At 40.9% G+C, this 16,424-nt stretch overlaps 1 protein-coding gene across 1 annotated transcript; it reads left to right on the plus strand.

Moving 5' to 3' along the window:
- Positions 1-13,022: 13,022 nt before the first annotated feature.
- Positions 13,023-16,395, plus strand: LOC118361542 (interferon regulatory factor 1). Its single transcript, XM_035741560.2, has 9 exons — positions 13,023-13,108; positions 13,561-13,688; positions 14,064-14,163; positions 14,831-15,010; positions 15,122-15,214; positions 15,363-15,515; positions 15,638-15,690; positions 15,834-15,927; positions 16,060-16,395. Exons 2-9 carry the CDS (start codon positions 13,602-13,604, stop codon positions 16,137-16,139), a joined length of 840 nt encoding a protein of 279 aa, XP_035597453.1. The 5' UTR covers positions 13,023-13,108; positions 13,561-13,601; the 3' UTR covers positions 16,140-16,395.
- Positions 16,396-16,424: the final 29 nt, after the last annotated feature.

Raw genomic sequence — 16,424 nt, forward strand, 5'->3', positions numbered from 1 at the left:
GATGACATGCAAGCACAAAGTGACAATGTATTTTCCCCCAAATGTTAAAGGATTGTGATATTTTGTTTTCAGTTCACGTTAAAGAGGACAATAACTCTTCTAAATGTGTTTCATTTGCATATTTCAGGTCACAGCTCTGTGGGCGAAGAAACAATTGCAAGGTGGCGGTTGCTGTTGTGAGGTCTACAGACAAAAAGTCCTCTTTCTTTCTCCATCATTCAGAGTTTAAAACTCTGCAGCCCCACAAATGCTTATGGGTGAGGTAATAAATACTAGTCATAACATGACAATATGCATTTTTTGAATCACAATTGTAAACATATTGTGTAAAAAAATTCATACAGTATGAAAGATGAACATTAGATGTGTACATTAGATGTGCACCTAACCAAGTCTAAGGACATGTAATATCATTATGTAGTTAACTGGAATTGTAGTTGAATGTTTTTGATGACATACACTTGAATATTTATGGCCCTTATTCTGTCACTTTAAAGTAAATAGTGAAGATGTGTCATCATGTAAACACAGTATTGTCAGCAATAACACACTTTTTTGACAACATAACACCTTATGTATGATACTTAATCTCCCGCACAAGGCATACAGTATATACATTTGAAGTCAGAAGTTTACATACACCTCAGCCAAATACATTAAAACTCAGTTTTTCACTTTTCCTGACATTTAATTAGAGTAAAAATTCCCTGTCTTAGGTCAGTTAGGATCACCACTTTATTTTAAGAATGTGAAATGTCAGAATAATAGTAGAGACAATTATTTATTTCAGCTTTTATTTCTTTCATCACATTCCCAGTGGGTCAGAAGTTTACATACACTCAATTAGTATTTGGTAGCATTCCCTTTAAATTGTTTAACTTGGGTCAAATGTTTCGGGTAGCCTTCCACAAGCTTCCCACAATAAGTTGGGTGAATTTTGGCCTATTCCTCCTGACAGAGCTGGTGTAACTAAGTCAGGAATGTAGGCCTCCTTGCTTGCACACGCATTTTTAGTTCTGCCCACATATTTTCTATAGGATTGAGGTCAGGGCTTTGTGATGGCCACTCCAATATCTTGACTTTGTTGACCTTAAGCCATTTTGCCACAACTTTGGGAGTATGCTTGTCTATCTGGAAGACCCATTTGCGATCAAGCTTTAACTTCCTGACTGATGTCTTGAGATGCTGCTTCAATATATCCACATCATTTTCCTCCCACATGATGCCATCTATTTTGTGAAGTGCACCAGTCCCTCCTGCAGCAAAGCACCCCCACAACATGATGCTGCCACCCCCGTGCTTCATGTTTGGGATGATGTTCTTCGGCTTGCAAGCCTCCCACTTTTTCCTCCAAACATAACAATGGTCATTATTGCCAAACAGTTCTATTTTTGTTTCATCAGACCAGAGGACATTTCTCCAAAAAGTATGATCTTTGTCCCCATGTGCAGTTGCAAAGCGTAGTCTGACTTTTTTTATGGCGGTTTTGGAGCAGTGGCTTCTTCCTTGCTGAGCGGCCTTTCAAGTTATGTTGATATAGGACTAATTTTACTGTGGATATAGATACTTTTGTACTCCAGCATCTTCACAAAGTCTGTTGCTGTTGTTCTGGGATTGATTTGCACTTTTCGCACCAAAGGTCGTTAATCTCTAGGAGACAGAACGCGTCTCCTTCCTGAGTGGTATGACGGCTGCGTGGACCCGTGGTGTTGAGTACTATTGAGTACTATTGTTTGTATAGATCAACGTGGTACCTTCAGGCGTTTGGAAATTGCTCCCAAGGATGAACCAGACTTGTGGAGGTCTACCATTTTTTTCTGAGGTCTTGGCTGATTTCTTTTGATTTTCCCATGATGTCAAGCAAAGAGGCACTGAGTTTGAAGGTAGGCCTTGAAATACATCCACAGGTACACCTCCAATTGACTCAAATTATGTCAATTAGCCTATAAAAAGCTTCTAAAGCCATGACATAATTTTCTGGAATTTTCCAAGTTGTTTAAAGGCACAGTTAAGTTAGTGTATGTAAACTTCTGACCTACTGGAATTGTGATACAGTGAATTACTTGTCATGCACAAAGTAGATGTCCTAACCGACTTGCCATATGTCACGCCTTGGTCTTAGTATTTTGTGTTTTCTTTAATTATTTGTTCAGGCCAGGGTGTGACATGGGTTTATTGTGTTGTCGTATTGGGGTTTTTGTAGGCATTGGGATTGTGGTTGATTAGGGGTGTGTCTAGCATAGGCTTGGCTGCCTGAGGCGGTTCTCAATCAGAGTCAGGTGATTTTCGTTGTCTCTGATTGGGAACCATATTTAGGTAGCCTGGGTTTCACTGTGTATTTTGTGGGTGATTGTTCCTGTCTCTGTGTAGTGTTCACCAGATAGGCTGTAATAGGTTTTCTCGTTCCGTTTGTTGTTTTGTATATTTATAGTTATTTCATGTATCGCAATTCTTCATTAAAGAACATGAGTAACCACCACGCTGCATTTTGGTCCGACTCTCCTTCAACAGACGAACGCCGTTACACCATAACTATAGTTTGTTAACAAGAAATATGTGGAGTGGTTGAAAAACAAGAATTAATGACTCCAACATAAGTGTATGTAAACTTCCGACTTCAACTGTATGTGACAATGACCCATTCAATTGCATGTAGCCAGAATATATTAGACAAATAAAAACAAATGCAAATGTATTTGCTTTTGTTTTAAATCTCGATTAACAATCATTCTAACTAACCCATATTCTCTGAAATGTCTATGTATTTTAGTTTATGCTTAATTATTTGCATAATGTTCTTCACATTCCAAGCAATTGTGGTTTTACTTTCTCTCCTTATACAGACAATCAAATGGTACTTTCAAACAACCACAACAAGCTGCAGTCACGGGACAAAGACTTACATCATAAATCACTACTCAGCCCAAGTCATTCTAAATGGAGAAAGAAGTTTTGTGCGCAAGCAAAGTCTGCTAACGGTACTAATATAATCTGTTAGTGGAATTTTAAAGGATTAACTATTGATAAAACATTTTTTGACTTAGTTGCAAGCATGTGAAAATATTTATTTCAGGTACAACTTCAGTAACTACAATGTCATGAGTTTCTTAAATGTGAACCCGAACCACTGGAAGTTCATTGTGAGTAAAATCCTTTTTCCAAAATTGATTTAGGTAAATTTTTGTGAAGAGGAATGAGGGTTGTGATACGGGTAATTTAATAGTAAAATAATTTAAGGGATCAATACATTCTATATTGCTTCCCCAGTATCTGTATGAACCATCAGGCCAAGTGTTTTTGGTTGACCCTGATGGACAGAAAGAGAAGGAGGAATCGGAACACGTTGCATTCAAATTCAGGTCTTAGTTATTCCATTGTACTGGATCTAATGCATATTAGCATTTTACATACATTCATAAGTGTAATCATTTTTTATGACATACTGTGAAAAACTCTTGGTTGCTGGCTCTGTCACCAAGGAAGTTGCACAGAACTTCCCCAACAACCCCTCCCAAATTGATATAGAACCTTTAAAAAAACACAAACAATGGCTGTTTTGTAATGACATTTAATTCTAAGTTAATGCTAATTCTTTATTTTTATGTAGTTGAGTGGGACAGCCATATGTTCAGTTCATACCTATGATTTCAGAGTTCAACAAAGCCAAAAACTGCTTCATGTGTGTGATAAAGATCCTGGATGTGGCCCAAAGACTGACTGGGTAATTAACTATATTTAATATGTTTATAATCTTTTGACAACAGTGACGGCATGTAAGACCATTTACAATGTAACACAATGAATGGCTAATTCGTCATACTGCATTGATATTTGATATTATTTACATGACCAAGGAGCTATTGACATTTTACATTTTGAAAAATTCATGTAAAATCTTGTGAGATTAAAATTGACAAACTAAAGGGTGTGCAATATAGAAGGGTAGTCAGTGGACATTCTGAACCTTGTTTGAAGTCTTTTGGTTACATGACCAGCGATTGAAATTTTAAATGTAGAATAATTCATGTAAAATCATGTGAGAGGAAAATGGATAAACTAAAGGGTGTGCAATGTGTAGGCCCACTGAGTGGACATGCTGAACCTTGTGTGAAGTCAGTAGGTCACATGACCAATGAGCTTTTGAAATTCAAAAATCAAAATATATCATTTAAAATAGTGCGAGATGTAAATAAAATAAAAAAGTGTGTGCAATGTGTGTCTATGCCATCGGGTTAGCTACAACCAGTTTTGAATGTTTTAGGAGTAATGGTTAAAGAGCTATTGAAATTTTAACATTTTGATTTGTCACTATGTTGATGGTCCCTACCTACTGTTGGTGGATGTAAGGAAATCTACAGGCAAATATCCGTGGAATATCCAACCTGAATCTTTACCTCGGTGAGCAGGTTATAACATTATCCCCTTCACACCACTGAGCTGAATGGAGGGGGAAAAACACCACATAAAAAAATATGTTGGTAATGAAGGATTTTCTGCTTTTGAAATGTGGCAACATTTTTACAATGTAGAACTCATTTCTAAATCAATTTTTCTTTTAGTCAAGAAGATGAGATGAGCCAGACCAAACAACCACCCCACTGAGGTGGATCAGAGATGGCAACCACCTCTTCACTAGGTGGATGGGCACTACCACAGACAGAACAAAGAGCCAGATATTTCACCGGATGTATACATTTGAAGCATCCGCTTGACGTTTCCACTCACTACCAAATAAGATGGAACAAGAAGGATTTTGGCCAACATTCTGCAAATTTTCTCATCAATTAAACATTTGATCTCAGTACATTATTCTGTTCACAAAACTAAACTCTGTTATGGACAGAGTGGACTGCGTTTTGTAGACTTTACACTTGCCAAAGTCATTTTTGTTTAGAAGCAGAGCAAAGGCGAATTGAGTTATTACTCATGCGCATTTCACAGAGTAGGCGTTCCCTAAAGGAAATAAGCAAATGTCTGCGAGAACGCGCCAAAAGGACCTCACCAGCTCTTGCTTGGCTCTGCACACCTCCTTGCTTGTTCTGTCCACTGTGACTCATTTGTTCCTATTTGAAACAACAGGTTTAATTATTATTATTATAACTTTTTTTACCTTCATTTAACTAGGCTAGTCAGTTAAGAACAAATTCTTATTTTACAATGACTGCCTACCCCGGCCAAACCTTCCCCTAACCCGGACAACACTGAGCCAATTGTGAGCTGCCCTATGGGACTCCTGATCACAGCTGGTTGTGATACTGAGATGCAGTGCCTCAGACTTTTTTATTTTTTTTATTTCACCTTTATTTAACCAGGTAGGCTAGTTGAGAACAAGTTCTCATTTGCAACTGCGACCTGGCCAAGATAAAGTATAGCAGTGTGAACAGACAACACAGAATTACACATGGAGTAAACAATTAACAAGTCAATAACACAGTAGAAAAAATGGGCAGTCTATATACAATGTGTGCAAAAGGCATGAGGAGGTAGGCGAATAATACAATTTTGCAGATTAACACTGGAGTGATACATGATCAGATGGTCATGTACAGGTAGAGATATTGGTGTGCAAAAGAGCAGAAAAGTAAATAAATAAAAAAAACAGTATAAAAACAATATGGGAATGAGGTAGGTGAAAATGGGTGGGCTATTTACCTATAGACTATGTACAGCTGCAGCGATCGGTTAGCTGCTCGGATAGCTGATGTTTGAAGTTGGTGAGGGAGATAAAAGTCTCCAACTTCAGCGATTTTTGCAATTCGTTCCAGTCACAGGCAGCAGAGTACTGGAACGAAAGGCGGCCAAATGAGGTGTTGGCTTTAGGGATGATCAGTGAGATACACCTGCTGGAGCGCGTGCTACGGATGGGAGTTGCCATCGTGACCAGTGAACTGAGATAAGGCGGAGCTTTACCTAGCATGGACTTGTAGATGACCTGGAGCCAGTGGGTCTGGCGACGAATATGTAGTGAGGGCCAGCCGACTAGAGCATACAAGTCGCAGTGGTGGGTGGTATAAGGTGCTTTAGTGACAAAACGGATGGCACTGTGATAGACTGCATCCAGTTTGCTGAGTAGAGTGTTGGAAGCCATTTTGTAGATGACATCGCCGAAGTCGAGGATCGGTAGGATAGTCAGTTTTACTAGGTAAGCTTGGCAGCGTGAGTGAAGGAGGCTTTATTGCGGAATAGAAAGCCGACTCTTGATTTGATTTTCGATTGGAGATGTTTGATGTGAGTCTGGAAGGAGAGTTTGCAGTCTAGCCAGACACCTAGGTACTTATAGATGTCCACATATTCAAGGTCGGAACCATCCAGGGTGGTGATGCTAGTCGGGCATGCGGGTGCAGGCAGCGATCGGTTGAAAAGCATGCATTTGGTTTTACTCGCGTTTAAGAGCAGTTGGAGGCCACGGAAGGAGTGCTGTATGGCATTGAAGCTCGTTTGAGGTTAGATAGCACAGTGTCCAATGACGGGCCGAAAGTATATAGAATGGTGTCGTCTGCGTAGAGGTGGATCAGGGAATCGCCCGCAGCAAGAGCAACATCATTGATATATACAGAGAAAAGAGTCGGCCCGAGAATTGAACCCTGTGGCACCCCCATAGAGACTGCCAGAGGACCGGACAGCATGCCCTCCGATTTGACACACTGAACTCTGTCTGAAAGTAATTGGTGAACCAGGCAAGGCAGTCATCCGAAAAACCGAGGCTGTTGAGTCTGCCGATAAGAATATGGTGATTGACAGAGTCGAAAGCCTTGGCGAGGTCGATGAAGACGGCTGCACAGTACTGTCTTTTATCGATGGCGGTTATGATATCGTTTAGTACCTTGAGTGTGGCTGAGGTGCACCCGTGACCGGCTCGGAAACCAGATTGCACAGCGGAGAAGGTACGGTGGGATTCGAGATGGTCAGTGACCTGTTTGTTGACTTGGCTTTCAAGACCTTAGATAGGCAGGGCAGGATGGATATAGGTCTATAACAGTTTGGGTCCAGGGTGTCTCCCCTTTGAAGAGTGGGATGACTGCAGCAGCTTTCCAATCCTTGGGGATCTCAGACAATATGAAAGAGAGGTTGAACAGGCTGGTAATAGGGGTTGCGACAATGGCGGCAGATAGTTTCAGAAATAGCGGGTCCAGATTGTCAAGCCCAGCTGATTTGTACGGGTCCAGGTTTTGCAGCTCTTTCCGAACATCTGCTATCTGGATTTGGGTAAAGGAGAACCTGGAGAGGCTTGGGTGAGAAGCTACGGGGGGGCGGAGCTGTTGGCCGAGGTTGGAGTAGCCAGGCGGAAGGCATGGCCAGCCGTTGAGAAGTGCTTATTGAAGTTTTCGATAATCATGGATTTATCGGTGGAGACCGTGTTTCCAAGCCTCAGTGCAGTGGGCAGCTGGGAGGAGGTGCTCTTGTTCTCCATGGACTTCACAGTGTCCCAGAACTTTTTGGAGTTGGAGCTACAGGATGCAAACTTCTGCCTGAAGAAGCTGGCCTTAGCTTTCCTGACTGACTGTGTGTATTGGTTCCTGACTTCCCTGAACAGTTGCATATCACGGGGGCTATTCGATGCTATTGCAGTCCGCCACAGGATGTTTTTGTGCTGGTCGAGGGCAGTCAGGTCTGGAGTGAACCAAGGGCTGTATCTGTTCTTGGTTCTGCATTTTTTGGACGGAGCATGCTTATCACTATTGTGAAGTGAGCATGCTTATCACTATTGTAAAGTGATTGTTCTACTGGATGTCATAAGGTGAATGCACCAATTTGTAAGTCGCTCTGGATAAGAGCGTCTGCTAAATGACTTAAATGTTAAATGTTAAATCTAAAATGGTGAGGAAGTTACTTTTAAAGAATGACCATGCTGCTGCACCACTCGGAAGCACCATCTTGGTGTAGTTGTAAAAATCTTTGGTACTACACTGTGCCCCCCAAGAGATGGTACAGGACCCTTTAACAACAACAAAATTCAGCTGCAACTTCATATACAACAACAATGCCTATAAAGTCTTTCCCTAAGGCGCAATACACATGAAAGGCCAGTAGATGGGGAACTAGACCCACTAATGAGGTGACCCAATGTGACATTAGGAATGGCTTCCAACTGTGGCATAACATGTGAGTGAAAGACATGACAATTCTGTGTGATTGGGATTTTTGTTCTGTTGAAAAGCAGATGTAGACAGTATTCAGCAGTTGTGGACAGTGGACAATAGTTGTTGGTTTGTTTGAAATTTTTCCCCCCTAAAACTTAGAGATGTACTCAAGACCTGGGTGAACCACAATCTGGTGTTGGATATCTTGTTCATTATAGTTTGCAGTGCTTTTCAAATACAAAACAAAGAATTTCAATATGAGTTTTTAGATTTTTTTTGCCTTTATGGCACATTATCAGTCATATACAGTAAGTGTCACACTGACAGTGTGCTGAATCCATAAAACAGTTGATGGTGCCTATTACATAAATGCCTGTAGAAGCCAAAATGTGAAGGTCATGAAAAATGGCAAAAACAGCATTAGGCTTTAGGGTTTCTTAAAGGATTCCACTCAGAGAGACGAAATAAATACTGTTACACACATACAAATGAAATCTGAGGCTGCTGAGGGGAGGACGGCTCACAATAAATAAGCTTCAGTTAGTGCTAAATACAGCTGCTAGAATCCTGACTAGAACCAAAAATGTGATCATATTACTGCAGTGCTAGCCTCCCTACACTGGCTTCCTGTTAAGGCAAGGGCTGATATCAAGGTTTTACTGCTAACCTACAAAGCATTACATGGGCTTGCTCCTACCTATCTTTTTGATTTGGTCCTGCCGTACATACCTACACGTATGCTACGGTCACAAGACGCAGGCCTCCTAATTGTCCCTAGAATTTCTAAGCAAACAGCTGGAGGCAGGGCTTTCTTCTATAGAGCTCCATTTTTATGGAATGGTCTGCCTACCCATGTGACAGACACAGACTCAGTCTCAACCTTTAAGTCTTTACTGAAGACTCATCTCTTCAGTGGGTCATATGATTGAGTGTAGTCTGGCCCATGAGTGTGAAGGTGAACGGAAAGGATCTGGAGCAACAAACCACCCTTGCTGTCTCTGCCTGGCCGGTTCCCCTCTCTCCACTGGGATTCTCTGCCTCTAACCCTATTACAGGAGCTCAGAGTCACTGGCTTACTGGTGCTCTTTCATGCCGTCCCTAGGAGGGGTGCGTCACTTGAGTTGGTTGAGTCACTGACGTGATCTTCCTGTCTGGGTTGGCGCCCCCCTTGGGTTGTGCCGTGTCTCGGGATGGTAAGTTGGTGGTTGAAGATATCCCCCCTTGTGGTGTGGGGGCTGTGCTTTAGCAAAGTGGGTGTGGTTATATCCTTCCTGTTTGGCCCTGTCCGGGGGTATCATCGGATGGGGCCACAGTGTCTCCTGACCCCTCCTGTCTCAGCCTCCAGTATTTATGCTGCAGTAGTTTATGTGTCGGGGGGCTAGGGTCAGTTTGTTATATCTGGAGTACTTCTCCTGTCTTATCCGGTGTCCTGTGTGAATTTAAGTATGCTCTCTCTAATTCTCTTTTTCTTTCTCTCTCTCGGAGGACCTGAGCCCTAGGACCATGCCTCAGGACTACCTGGCATGATGACTCCTTGCTATCCCCAGTCTACCTGGCCGTGCTGCTGCTCCAGTTTCAACTGTTCTGCCTGCTGCTATGGAATCCTGACCTGTTCACCGGACGTGCTACCTGTCCCAGACCTGCTGTTTTCAACTCTCTAGAGACAGCAGGAGTGGTAGAGATTCTCTTAATGATCTGCTATGAAACTGACATTTACTCCTGTCGTGCTGACTTGCTGCACCCTCGACAACTACTGTGATTATTATTATTTGACCGTGCTGGTCATTTATGAACATTTGAACATCTTGGCCATGTTCTGTTATAATCTCCACCTGGCACAGCCAGAAGAGGACTGGCCACCCCTCATAGCCTGGTTCCTCTCTCGGTTTCTTCCTAGGTTTTGGCCTTTCTAGGGAGTTTTTCCTAGCTACTGTGCTTCTACACCTGCATTGCTTGCTGTTTGGGGTTTTAGGCTGGGTTTCTGTACAGCACTTTGAGATATCAGCTGATGTACGAAGGGCTATATAAATACATTTGATTTGATTTGGATTAATACTGACTAGAATCGAGTGTATTGACCCGTCCTCCCCTCAGCAGCCTCCACTAAATCTGGCCATTAATCTTGAGCAGAAAGCGGACACATGGAGACAAGATACAGTTTTTTGTCGTATGCCACAATGAGCCAAACTGCAAGCTCTCAACACTCTATCACAACACTGAAGTTCCATTAGGTAAACAAACAATATCATGGCACAGTATCCATCCATCCTCATCACACAACATTCATGCAAGCTATTAATTTAAATAATATCTCAAGATGGTATTTTCTCTTCTCAATGCATATGCCAGTAATCAAACTATCTTCATAAATTTAAGAAATGCTCACGTAGAGCTTTGTCTTGTCTGATGGTCCACATCCTGGCCACTGAGCAGTATTTGCACTTTCACCACCCTGTGAATAGCTTAATCAGAAAGTGAATAACTTAATCAATTTAAGGTGACAGAATTAGATTGCATTTTTTGTCTCCTCCACTATGGTTGTAGCTCAGAATTTGAATGTCAAAGAAATGAATCAATCATATCTCCATATGCATTGGAGTCATGTCCTGGGTATTTTACAGCTTGTTTCTAGCATAAAGCTTCGCCGACCAAAGCGCTGTTATACACTGAGTGTACAAAACATTAAGAACATGCTCTTTCCATGACAAAGACTGACCAGGTGAATCCAGGTGAAAGCTATGATCCCTGATTGATGTCACTTGTTGCATCCACTTCAATCAGTGTAGATGAAGGGGAGGAGACAGATTAAAGAAGGATTTTTAAGCCTTGAGACAATTGAGACATGGATTGTGTATGTGCACCATTGAGGGTGAATGGTCAAGACAAAATATTTAACTAAGTATGGTAGTAGGTGCCAGGCGCACCCGTTTGAGTGTGTCAAGAACTGCAACGCTGCTGGGTTTTTCACGCTCAACAGTTACCCATGTGTATCAACAATGGACCACTGCCCAAAAGACATCCAGCCAACTTGACACAACTGTCTGAAGCAATGGAGTCAACATGGGCCAGCATCCCTTTGGAACGGTTTCGACCCATTGTAGAGCCCATGCCCCGACAAATTGAGGTTGTTCTGAGGGCAAAAGGGATAGCAACTCAATATTAGAAAGGTTTTCCTCATGTTTTGTATACTCAGTCTATGTAAGGCTACAAGTTGTTACAACCCAGTATTTTTTGTGTGGGAGTCATATTTCTGTATATAATGTACAGTGGCAAGAAAAATATCTGAACACTTTGGAATTACCTGGATTTCTGTATAGATTTGTCATAAAATGTGATCTGATCTTCATCTAAGTCACAATAATAGACAAGCACAGTCTGCTTAAACTAATAACACACAAACAATGTTACGTTTTCATGACTTTACTGAACACACCGTGTAAACATTCACAGCGCAGGGTGGGAAAAGTATGTGAATTAATTTAATTTAATAACTGATTGACCTTCCTTTTTGCAGCAATAACCTCAACCAAACATTTTCTCTAGTTGCCATTCAGACCTGCACAACGATCAGGAGGAATTTTGGACCATTCCTCTTTACAAAATCATATCAGTTCAGCAATATTCTTGGGATGTTTGGTGTGAACCGCTCTTTTGAGGTCATGCCACAGCATCTCAATCGGGTTGAGGTCAGGACTCTAACTGGGCCACTCCAGAAGGCGTATTTTCTTATCCTGAAACCATTCTGTTGTTGATTTACTTCTGTGTTTTTGTTGTTGTCCTGTTGCATCACCCAACATCTGTTGAGCTTCAATTGGCGGACAGATAGCCTTACATTCTCCTGCAAATTGTATTGATATACTTGGGAATTCATTTTTCCGTCGATGACAGCAAGCTGTCCAGGCCCTGAGGCAGCAAAGCAGCCCTAACCACGATGCTCATAGTGGGGGTGAGGTTTTGATGTTGGAGTGCTGTGCCTTTTTTTCTCCGCACACAGTGTTGTATGTTCCTTCCAAACAACTAAACTGTAGTTTCATCTGTACACAGAATATTTTGCCAGTAGTGCTGTGGAACATCCAGGTGCTCTTTTGCGAACCTCAGACGTGCAGCAATGTTTTTTTTGGACAGCAGTGGCTTCTTCCGTGACGTCCTCTCATGAACACCATTCTTGTTAAGTGTTTTACATATCGTAGACCCGTCAACAGAGATGTTAGCATGTCCCAGAGATTTAAGTCTTTAGCTGACACTGGGATTCTGCTCAACCTCATTGAGCATTCTGTGCTGTGTTCTTGCAGTCATCTTTGTAAGACGGCCACTCCTAGGGAGAGTTTCAACAGTGCTGAACTTTCTGCATTTATAGACAATTTGTCTTACCGTGAATGGATCAACATCACGGCTTTTATAGATACTTTTGTAACAATTTCCAGCTTTATGCAAGTCAACAAATCTTAATCTTAGGTATTTTGAGATCTCTTTTCTTCAAGGCATGGTTCACATCAGGCAAATGCTTCTTGTGAATAGCAAACTCACATTTTGTGAGTGCTTTTTATAGTGCAGGGCAGCTCTAACCAACATCTCCAATCTCATCTAATTGATTGGACTCATGGTTAGCTGACTCCTGACTGAGCTTTTGAAGAAGTCATTAGCCTAGGGGTTCACACACTTTTTCCAACCTACACTGTGAAAGTTTAAATGATGTATTCAATATAGACAAGAAGAAATACAATAATTTGTGTGTTATTAGTTTAAGCACATTGTGTTTGTCTATTGTTGTGCCTTAGACGAAGATCAGATCTAATTTTATGACCAATTTATGCAGAAATTCAGGTAATTCCAAAGGGTTCACATACTTTTTCTTTCCACTGTACATAGAGGAGGGGCCTTAAAGGGTGCTGTGTGGGTGTAATATAGTTTCCTTGAAATTACAATGCACTTCTCAGGAAACCGAGCTACATGTCAGTGTGTGCACCGGTAGTTTAAGGAAACCTGTCAGTGTGAGCACACAGGAGGTTTGAGGATTCCATGCGCAGGTTAGTGAAATAGCTATTATCAGGATTATTCTAAACAGTGGGGGGATCAATTGGGGGATCAATTATAGTCAAATATGAAAGGATAAGGATAAAAAAACATAGACATCAGTCATTATTATTGGTTCATTTCTGAAAAGCAGTCTAGTTGGACAAAATCGTGCATGTTCTAAACAGTGTGGTGATTGCAGAATTGAGTCAGTAGTATAACTAGTTGAGTGGGATCGTTTCAGAAAAAAGCTGTCATGCAGTATTTATTTCTATTTGTTATAATCTTTTAGAGATTCACCTGACTATTTAGGGTCATTCCTCACCTCATTTTATAATCACCAGAACATACACATATTCACTTATCAAGCACAGTTCTGAATGCTGAATCCACTGGACAAGACGTTGATATAGTTGAACATAATACAAATACATTTAGGTACAAAATGTGTTTTATTGAATGTCAGGTGTGAAGTAAGGCAGACTGCAACCCTAGGTTCATTAGAAGATGCATCAAGGTCGTCTAAGACTGCGACCCTGGCTTGAGGAGCAGATACAGTCAGGGAAATACCCAGGGGTCACCTGGCGTGATGAGGTAAAACATGGTTTCAGATGTTTAAATAATTTTACAACAAAAATGTCATAATCCAGATTGTCATTGCTTTTGTTCTTGTACATTTGTAGTATGATTATACTGGACACTTAAATGCATTTAGGTCCAACGTCTGATACAAAATATCTAACATAAGCAAGATTGTTATGTAAGACTTCACTCACACCAGAAAATGTCCATATCCAACAGGTCTCATATCTCAAGTGAAATATCTTTCTGGTTATAACCAATATAATTTAAGTCCCCTTTCTAATAGAAGTCTCACTTCTTTCTTTTGGGAATATACTGCTTTTGTCACAGTCCAGATATGAAAAGACAAAAGGTTTACCATTTGGACTACTCTGCTTTGAACTTTAGACAGCTCAAGTTTTTCAGATTCCTTGGAAGCATGCGGCTCGACATGGTTGGAATATAGACAAGGACGCCACTTTGTTCCGAAACTGGGCGATACACACAGGTAAGAAGCAAGTTCAGACACCAATGGACAAAGCTCTCTGATTGCACCATGAAAAGCTCTCTTCCACCATGGTATGAAGGTATTATGTATACCCAAGTTTCTCATGGTCCGTTGCTGATAAAGTGCATTTATCACATCTCTAAAGCAAGTTAGAATAGCAGCAAATGTATCAGTTTGCTTGCTCCAATATTTGTCACTGATACTTGATATTATAAATTATAATACATCCAGGTCAGCACTAAATATCCACTTCATGGACCTAAAGAACAGAGTTCTGCATTTTTACATCACCCTTGTGGATTAAACCTTATCAAAGATTTGAGCCTTATTCTCATCTTCAATGTTCAATGGCCATAGCAACTGAAACACTGAAAAGCCATCTGCCTGTAAACACGTCACACAAGTCAAACAACATTTTTATGATGTATTCAGATCTATGGATGGGAAAATGCATTTCCATTGTTGTAAATATGGATGATTTTATCATTTGCTAAAAAAAAATCATCTGTACTGACAAGGGCAAAAAATTGACCTATTTGTGCATGTTTTCCAAGTCAGTAGTGAGAACCTTTGGGATAAAACAATACTTGCTCATCCTTGCTTGTATGTAAAATGACACCGTTCACAGTTTTCCTTAGATTAATTCATTGTATCCCTTTGGTTCAAGGCAGATACAAACCTGGAATAGACAAACCTGATCCGAAGACATGGAAAGCCAACTTCCGATGTGCCCTGAACTCTTTACCCGATGTGAAAGAGCTACAAGACAAGAGCATCAAGAAGGGCAGTAATGCTTTCAGGGTTTACATGATGCTGCCTGTTATTAAAATGACCAAACAAAGAAAAGGTGAGTAGCTTTAGAAAGCTATCAAGAGTAAACATCTCAATGACGGAATATAGCCCAGTGATAATAATGACAGTCATGTTATTTCCTACCATTTACTTTGTTGCTGTCTAGGACTAAAGGAGTCAGATGTTTCCATAAAACAAAGTCTGATCTCCCTCTCAGAAACTCACGCAGGTTCTTGTGCGCCACTGGATAGATTTGCAGGTAGGAACAACTAACTACAGTGTATTGGCAAAGTCACTGTCCTGCATTCTCTTATGGCGTGTTGATCAATGGATTAGGTTCTCTTGGTATCAAGCCTTCTGTAAATATTCAATGTTTAATTAAGCATCTGTCACCTCTGTTTCCATAGAGGTTTTCCTGAAGTATAGAGGTGGGCAGGCCAGTCACAGCCCTGGTATATTTCATGCCAATGACAATTACCCTCCCTACAACACCATAAAGGATGAACAGTCACCAGAACAGTCCTACTCTCACCAGTCGTCCTTAACACCTGAAGTGCATGGTAAGAGCTGCTATGTATATAGCTAAAGTGGCAATGTATGTACATACAAAAGTAGTTCAAGCGCATTACTTTTTTTCTTTCTAGAAATAACTTTATGCATGGCCTTATTTTTACGTACACAGAAAGATCTGATACTACCACTGACGACAATGAGCAAGCAGAGGCTGTATTCAAGGTAAACTAGCAGTTGAAGTTTCTGTGATTTCAGAATTGTCATTTGTAAGTTCGTTAATATGGCTAATATATATTTAATATACACAAATTAAAATGACATTCCATGCATCTACAATTTTAAACCAGTGACATGTGCTCCTGCAGATAGTTGATCACCTAAAAACCATAGAGCACTGGAGCCAGTCTAATGAAAACAGAAGCTGGAGGGCAGCAGCCACCGGCTGGGTGGACTGTTACTGTAAGGCACTTGGCTACTGCCTACTTTCTCTTTACTCTCTCAACGGACAACTTTTTCAAATAATTTCCTCAGATATGGTTAACTTTTTGGGGTGGGAAATTCTTCTCAATATGTTTATCCTCCACTCTACAGGTGAGGATATGGATTACTTGGGGTATCCCGTACAGACCGATTGCTACACACACAGTGCACAGCAAAGACCACTTCTATAAGACGAGTGGGAGCAACATGCATCTAACAGACTGCCATGCTAAAATCCCTGAAATAGGTGGAGACATTTTTCTTCCAAGCCATGCCCAATTCTATAATGCTGTAATCAGATGAACTGTAAGACTCTGACCAAGCAGTTGAGAGCACATACAGTGCATTAAAAGTTAAGAGTTAATCACATTAAGCTGAACTGTCGTTGTAGAATAGATTTTTTCCCCCTAAAATGTTTGCCTTTTTATTAAACTTAAATTGACAAAAGGCCTATATGTTTAAAGTTGTTTTCATTA

The sequence above is a fragment of the Oncorhynchus keta genome, chromosome 2 (genome assembly GCF_023373465.1).
Source record: "Oncorhynchus keta strain PuntledgeMale-10-30-2019 chromosome 2, Oket_V2, whole genome shotgun sequence".
Taxonomy (NCBI): Eukaryota; Metazoa; Chordata; class Actinopteri; order Salmoniformes; family Salmonidae; genus Oncorhynchus; species Oncorhynchus keta.

What these genes read in the sequence shown, in the direction of transcription:
- LOC118361542 (XM_035741560.2), top strand. Translation starts at nt 13,602, where the DNA reads ATGCATCAAGGTCGTCTAAGACTGCGACCCTGGCTTGAGGAGCAGATA. An exon ending in AAACTGGGCGATACACACAG is followed by an intron (nt 14,164 to 14,830) that starts GTAAGAAGCAAG and finishes CTTTGGTTCAAG; the next exon opens with GCAGATACAAACCTGGAATA. An exon ending in AAGCAGAGGCTGTATTCAAG is followed by an intron (nt 15,691 to 15,833) that starts GTAAACTAGCAG and finishes GTGCTCCTGCAG; the next exon opens with ATAGTTGATCACCTAAAAAC.